The sequence below is a fragment of the Phyllostomus discolor genome, chromosome 4 (genome assembly GCF_004126475.2).
Source record: "Phyllostomus discolor isolate MPI-MPIP mPhyDis1 chromosome 4, mPhyDis1.pri.v3, whole genome shotgun sequence".
NCBI lineage: Eukaryota > Metazoa > Chordata > Mammalia > Chiroptera > Phyllostomidae > Phyllostomus > Phyllostomus discolor.
In genome coordinates, this window is record NC_040906.2 from 150689981 (window position 1) to 150697471 (window position 7491).

The window sequence follows — 7491 nt, forward strand, 5'->3', positions numbered from 1 at the left end:
TAGGTGTATTTGACCAAGGGCCTCACTGAACTGACTGTCGATTTGAAGTCCCCTGGAAGACACATTATTCCCCATGATGATGTTATATTACCCTAAGATAAAGTCAGGCTCTAGCCATGGATGTCCAACCTGCAGCCCACAGGTTGCATGCATCCCAGGATGGCTATACATGGGGCCCAACACAAAATCGTAAATTTACTTAAAACATCATGAGACTTTTTTGTGATTACATGTCACAATGTATTTAATGTGTGGCCCAAGACAACTCTTCTTCCGGTGTGGCCCAGAGACACCAAATGGTTGGACACCCCTGCTAGGCCTTGGGATATAGGAAAAAGAACACTGGACTAGGCATTGGGAATTCACGTGATTTAGTCCCTGACTCATGGTGTAACCCTTAAGCAAGGTACTTTAACTTTAGAGGCATTTAAACATCACATGTGAAATAGAACCTTTCTCAATCTACTTTATAGAGTTAGAGTAATCCTTTAAAGAATTAAAATAAAATGAGAACACATGAGAAAGTAGAAACTTTTAAAAAGAAAAGAACAGATTTACTCATTCCAAGGTTTTATAATATTTGCCTGATCTTCTCCACCAACTTTTGCCACGCCATGCTCCTCACCCAATCCTAAACTCAACTTCAATTTACAGGCCCAAAAATTCAAATTAAAGGTTTTCTAAGATCTTTTACGGCTCTAAAAGTATGATTCCCTTTCATCCAATGAACAGGGGAGCTTACTATGTATTAAGTTTTGGAAAGAAAAAGCAAACAAAATCCAGCAAATATGATAAAAGTCAGTAATCATTAACGATAGAATGTAGCACTAAAAGTTTGTATAAAGTTATTGAAACCTTATTCTGTATATTCCCTGCGAAGTCCAACCTTGTCCTCAATCATAAGACACTTACCAAGTACTACAAAGCTGAAAAATATTGCTTAGAGACTGTGGTGGGTAGAGAAGTGTGAGGTTTTTGGGGTTTTTTTAACTTTTTAGAATTTTGAGAGAGCTAGAGAAACATCAGTTTGTTGATCCACTTATTTATGTATTCAACGGTTGATTCTTGTATGTACCCTGATCTGGGATGGAACCAGCAATCTTGGCTTATCCAGAAGAAGCTCTAACCAACAGAGCTAATTGGCAGAGAAATGTAAGATTACTGGGACGTTCTAAAAATTTACAATCTAGTTTGGCAGGCAGTATGGATGCTAAAACTTTTTTCTTGCCAAACATGGACTGGAGTTCAAATTATAATACTAATTTACTCTATTTCACAGGCACTTCTTACCTTTCTAAGCCGTTTCCTCTCCTGTAAAATAAGAACCTAGTTGTTGGGGTAATTTTAAGCACATATGAGATAATTTACGTAAAGAACCGTTCCTTGTCCGTATGTGCTCATTAAACAGCCACAAGTGTTGTGTGTGTGTGTGTGTGTGTGTGTGTGAGTGAATGCCGAGCCGAGAAATAACCAGAGCGAGATTCCTATCAACACACAGCTAGGAAAATACACTAGGTTGAAGAGCTACTTCGGTTTCTCCTTAGAGACGCAAGCCTCCTCCATTACTTCTTATTCAGTGTCAGGCGCCTTTTTGCGATCCCAAAGTCTCACAGTTCTTTTAAGTATGAAAGCAGAAACATTTCCAAAGCCCAATTACGGATTTATGGAGAACTTTTTATACATTAAGGGGCGAATTTCAATTTCATTCCATTAATTCTCACTCGGATTACCACGGCTAACGAGCATTTTTGCTCATCCGAGTAAATGAAAAAAACGTGAGCTACACTTGACCAAATATTAATGTGGACTGATTTCGTTCACGATTGCTAGGAGAGAAACCCCCAAAACGTACTTTGAAATAAATAAAACCAATAATGCAATTATGTTGGGCTTATGATAAAACAAAGCCCAGGGTCATTGGCCTAGGTGGTTCCGGATTCTTTCTCCCTCCCTCTCGCCCGCCAAACCCATTCCCAAACTCAATCTGACCCCTGCCTAGGCTGCGAGGTGCGGGGGCGTCGAAGGGGAAGGGAGGGGGAGGTGGGTCTGGAAAGGAACTTCATTGTTCGCGGGGCCGACTCTTCCTGAAAGAGCCCGTTGGCAGCGCCTGCGCAGTGCGCGTTCTTTGTGCCCCTCTGCAGCAAGCTACTTGTTTGTGTGTGCCTTTCAGAGGCGATGGGGGCGGAGCCGCGGGGGTGGCATGCCCTGTCGTATTCTGATTGGGTTTTTGCGGGGAGGTGGGTGGTTGCAGGGAGGAGCTTCCGATAACAACACTTGGAGCTAGAGCTGAGGCTATTTGTTGCTGCGCCGCCACCGCCCGAGTCCCTGTCCGCGCTCTTCTCGGGCTCTCTTAGCAGCAGCCGCGCCGCCTTCATCTCTGGCTTCGCTTGCTCCTTCTCTTCCTGCGGAACCACTTTTTTCCTAGCGCCATGACTGTCGTCTCCGTCCCGCAGCGGGAGCCGCTTGTCTTGGGCGGCCGCCTTGCGCCCCTGGGCTTTTCCGCCCGCGGTTACTTCGGGGCCCTCCCGATGGTGCCCTCGGCTCCGCCGCCTTTACCCCGGATTCCGGACCCCCGAGCACTGCCCCCCACCCTGTTTCTCCCTCACTTCCTAGGGGGTGACGGCCCGTGTCTGACCCCTCAGCCTCGCGTCCCAGCACCTCTGCCCAACTGCAGCCTCGTCCCGGCGGGGGGCACCCCTCGGGCCGCTCCAAAGAAGCGGCGAAAGAAGAAGGTGCGGGCCAGCCCGGCGGGGCAGCTGCCCAACCGCTTCCACCAGTACCAGCAGCACCGGCCGAGCCTGGAGAGCGGGCGGAGCTCAACGGGCCGGATCCGAGCGCAGGAAGTCCCGGACCAGGCTGCCGCCTCGGCCCCGGGTCCTGAGACTGCAACCGAAACTGAGGACGCGAGCCTTTTCCCTGGTCCGCTACCTCCTGCGGTGCCTGGCCAACCCTCATTTAGAAAAGAGGTGAGTTCCACGAGGGGGCATGGGGACTGTTGAGGAATTGTGGACCTTAAATGGCCACGGCCAGGCTGTGGGTTTAGGGGCCCCGCACAGAGGGGGGCCGGGATAAGGGGCGGCTGTTTACTCGGGAGGGAAGTTTCCGTGACGCCTGCTCCGTTCTTGCCGAGGGTAAGAGGGGGAGGGGGAGGCGGAGGCATGCGGTGGCGTTAGTGATTGGCTCCCGAGGACCAGCCAATGAGAGGAGTGGCTGCGCCCCAGCAACAGCCCGGATTTAGAAGCCTGGCGTCGTTCCAAGGGGTTTCAGCTTTCTGGACGCGCAACGGGGTGGGGAGGGATGGGGGCCGCGGGGCTGACGTCAGCGCGCGCTACGTGCGGAGCGCTTCGGTGCTCATGAAGGAGGCGCGGCCGGGTGGGGGTATTAAAGAAAGGGTCGGGCCAGCTTTCTGCTTCCTGTCGGTGGGTAGCTCCAAGACTAGTGGGCGACTCGCATACACTCACACCCACCCCCAGCGAGGAATTAGGAGTGGGCTACACTGGCTGGATTTCTTTTGGCTTGGATTTTTGCTGAGCTGTTAGGGCGCCGATCCAACTGGGGCTCTGCCCTTCGCGTGGCCGACCTACTTAGCTGTAGTTAACTTTTCAAAGTTGACAGGAGTGGCGGCAGAATTCTTGCCTCTTCGAAACGATATATTTTGTGTCCTAGTTTCAGATGAACAGAATTTATTTAACGATTTTCACTATTCTATACCGGATTTCTTAGTAGAAAATGGCTTAGTTACTTGTGTTCGGACTGAAATTGTCGAAAGAAGAGTTATCTATCAGTCGAATTGACCTCATGCTGTCCAATTGCCAAGCTGTTGGACTAGGGTAAAATTAACTGACTTGCCAAATCAGTTAACTAAATCAGAGTAACTCTAACTCGAGTTAATCAGATGAACTCTATAATCAGGTAACTGATTAGCTAAAATGATTTGAAATGAAAGTAATTTTTATATCAAAAAAACTTTCTGTTGACAAAGTTTTAATAATTAAATGAAAATTAAGTTACTGCCATTTTTTGAAAATCTGTTGTACTGAGAGTTTTGCAGGTTATCAAGCTGTGCCCTTGGAAAAATTAAATTTCTTCAGCGTAATTCCTTATATTACTTTCTTAAATTCCTTTCAAGTTTTAAAATCCCATGGTGGTTCTGAAATACAATAAAAGGGAGTTTTTGCACTTCTTGATTCCTGGTTAGTAAGATTCCTTTTACCCCCAGAAATGTGTTAAACCCAGGAAGCTTTGCTAGCATTTTCCCTTATGACGTGAAATGTTACCTCGTGTTCTTTGTTATTGTGTTCTGCTTCCCTACCACTTTATATACAAGTGTTGGAAGGGCCGTGTGATCTAATGGATGGTTACTTCATACTTTTCATCTGGCTGTACCTTCCTATAAGGATCACTTGAGTTAAGTGATTAGAATGTGTGGTCATGTTCTTGAAGCACTTGTGAAACCAGAAAATAGGGGCAGGCAGGAAACTCCCCGCCGGCCCCCCGCCCCTCGCGTTTGTTTTAACTGGAAAAGATGATAAAAAGTGTTAAGTATTTCAGTACTTTGAGGTTTCAGTTTAGTATTTAGGTATCTGAAAAATTTTTAGAAGCTAGTTATTAACCATTACCAAAACAACTTTACCTAAAATCAAGCTTCTGCTAATTAAACTTTTATTTCAAAATAACTTTTTCTAAAGTACCTGTCTTAGAGGTAAATAATAGTTTTACTTTTCACGAGACTCTCAAACAACCAAAATTAAAAGCATTAGAAAATATTTCTTGGCAACATCCTATTGTAAAAACACTGACTTTTGTCAGAAACCAGTTGGCATTACTTTTCCTTAGAATTATAGAAACATGGACTTGGGATTACTTTGTGTTTTTACTCTGACATTTTAGAACTGGCTTATACATTGCACACTGGTAGCAGTGGTAATTATATTTTTGGTGGTGTGTGCATATTTGGGCTTCCATTGATAAGTGCAGCCAGCCTCTTAACGTTTTTAACCAAGACAGTGGACTGAAGTCCAGGGTAACTTTTAAATATACATATGAGAGATATATTAGCTATATAGTTAGTGAGGTTAATGACTGGTTTTTATCATGAGCCTGTATTCACTTTTATGTTCCTTGTCTTTGCAGGTTTTAATATCAAACATGGGAAAATCGGAGAAAATTACCATTCCCCACGGGCAGCTTGTTCATGGTATGCACTTGTGTGAACAACCAAAGATAAACAGACAGAAAAGCAAATATAACTTGCCACTAACCAAGATCACCTCTGCAAAAAGAAATGAAAATAACTTTTGGCAGGATTCTGTTTCATCTGATATAATTCAGAAGCAGGAAAAAAAGTCTTTTAAAAATACTGAGAACATTAAAAAAAAGCATTTGAAGAAATCTGCATTTTTAACTGAAGTGAGCCAAAAGGAAAATTATGCTGGGGCAAAGTTTAGTGATCCACCTTCTCCTAGTGTTCTTCCAAAGCCACCCAGTCACTGGATGGGAAGCACTATTGAAAATTCCAACCAAAATAGGGAATTGATGGCAGTACACTTAAAAACTCTCCTAAAAGTTCAAACTTAGGTCTTGGATTTCAGTATGTATGTGAAACATAATTTTTCCAAAATTTCTGGACTCTTGAAAGAAAACTGGTACAAAAATGGCAATTTCCCTTGTTGCAGCCTACAAGTGCAAAAGATGAGTTTAAAAAATTACAAACAGCTTGTATTATATTTTATATTTTGTAAATACTGTATACCATGTATTATGTGTATATTGTTCATACTTGAGAGGTACTTATAGTTTTGTTATGAAAGTGTATTTTGCCCTGCCCAAATGGTAGGTGTTTTGTATATATACAATGGAGAAATTTTAAGTGTGTGCTAAGGCACATGGAAGACCAATTTGCACAAGGTACCAAGAGATTTTTCAAGAAACAGCTGTCGAATCTTAAGGTGAAGATCTAAATGTGAACAGTTTACTAATGCACTACTGAATTTTAAATCTGTGGCACAATCATTGTAAACATGAGGTTTGTCTATGTTTCTCTAAATTGATTTCTGCCTTCTTACCTATAATTACTGGAAAACTCCTATTCTCATGTTTACCAAACTTAATCTCTGATTTTTGGTTTGTCCACATTCAAATTTAAAATACCTCTAATGTTATTGCCAACAAAATTGGTTGTAATCAAATTTTTAAATAATAATTTGGCCCCTTTCTCCCCCTTTTAAACTAGTCTGGACTCTTTGTGTGTGCCTGTTTTTCATGTTTGAATATGTGACTAGGAGGTGGATTTTAACTTTCACTTTACTGGCTAAACATCTTTAACTATACTTAATTGTCCCCTCTCACTCTGGAATTTAGAGGGGCCAGTAATTACACATATCACTTAAGGGAGAAATTCCCCATCTTACAAATAGAAATGGTTATGGTTAAAAGTAAACCTGATCAGTTTATAACTTAGAATATATTTATGTATGAACTTTTTCAGAAAGTAAGCAGTTGACTTGACTGCACCATACATTTTCAGTGAAAGAAATGACACTTGGTTTACTGAGTTTATATTGATAACAAATGGTGGCAGTTGAAACAAGCATACTTGATGTTAAAATAAGTGGAGATTTGGATACTAAAGTTAGCTTGAAGATAAACACAACAGCTTATGTATTTAAAGTTCAACCTTTGTTCATTTACTCAGTAGTATATTTGTAAGGTCTATTCCAGTAAGAAACAATTTCCCCTATGTAATTTTTAGTTATAGAAAGCTAAAGTTAATCTTAAGTAGGAGAAAAGTTGTATTGAATGGGCAATATTTAGATATGAAAGGGGGAAAGAGTGTTAAGAGGGTATATATAGGATTCTGTAAGATAGAATAAAAGTGCTGCTATCCTTTCTAGAAAAGTAAACGACAGTCTTAGGCTCTACCTTCCTGTGCCACTTGGTTCACATGGTAGGGGAGGAAGACATTTAACTTTCCTGCTCTACAAAGGTGGGTAGTGATGTGGGCACCTTACTTAGAATTACTATTGAGCAGTACGAGGAGCATGGTAACTTGTGTTATAGCAGTCACAAAATCAGAAGTAGATTTGCTGTCTTGTAGATGTAGCAAACTCCTGTAACTCAGCCAGCCATTATTGGCACTGGCTATATCTAACATGCTTTGTCCTTATATGTGTGTATGTGGAGAGAGCTGTATTTCATTACATCTATGTGTGTGTATATATACATGAATGTGTGTGTATATACAGGTGGCTTTAACGTACGCAGTTATAGAAGAAACAAACTAGTAGAAACCATTTTTTTTTCCCTAAAGAGGTGAGCTTTCAGTTTTCTAAAAGACTTTCGAAGTGTCAACTGATAAGGGCTAAAATTCTTAAAAGTTTTAACATAAGGAAATGGATATAAAGTAGTAATATGTTTTAATAATTTGAAGAGTGAACAAAATTGGTTGAATCCGACTAGATAATGCCTAGTGAAAAGGTACAAACAAGTAGT

At 42.0% G+C, this 7491-nt stretch overlaps 1 protein-coding gene across 1 annotated transcript; it reads left to right on the top strand.

Moving 5' to 3' along the window:
• The first annotated feature begins 2260 nt into the window (after positions 1-2260).
• PNRC1 (proline rich nuclear receptor coactivator 1) lies at positions 2261-6494 on the top strand. The gene is made up of 2 exons (XM_028509326.2): positions 2261-2966; positions 5134-6494. Exons 1-2 carry the CDS (start codon positions 2430-2432, stop codon positions 5575-5577), a joined length of 981 nt encoding a protein of 326 aa, XP_028365127.1. The 5' UTR covers positions 2261-2429; the 3' UTR covers positions 5578-6494.
• Positions 6495-7491: the final 997 nt, after the last annotated feature.

Coding starts and splice junctions, on each gene's coding strand:
- PNRC1 (XM_028509326.2), top strand. CDS start 2,430: ATGACTGTCGTCTCCGTCCCGCAGCGGGAGCCGCTTGTCTTGGGCGGC. Junction 2,967..5,133: donor AACCCTCATTTAGAAAAGAG/GTGAGTTCCACG, acceptor TTGTCTTTGCAG/GTTTTAATATCAAACATGGG.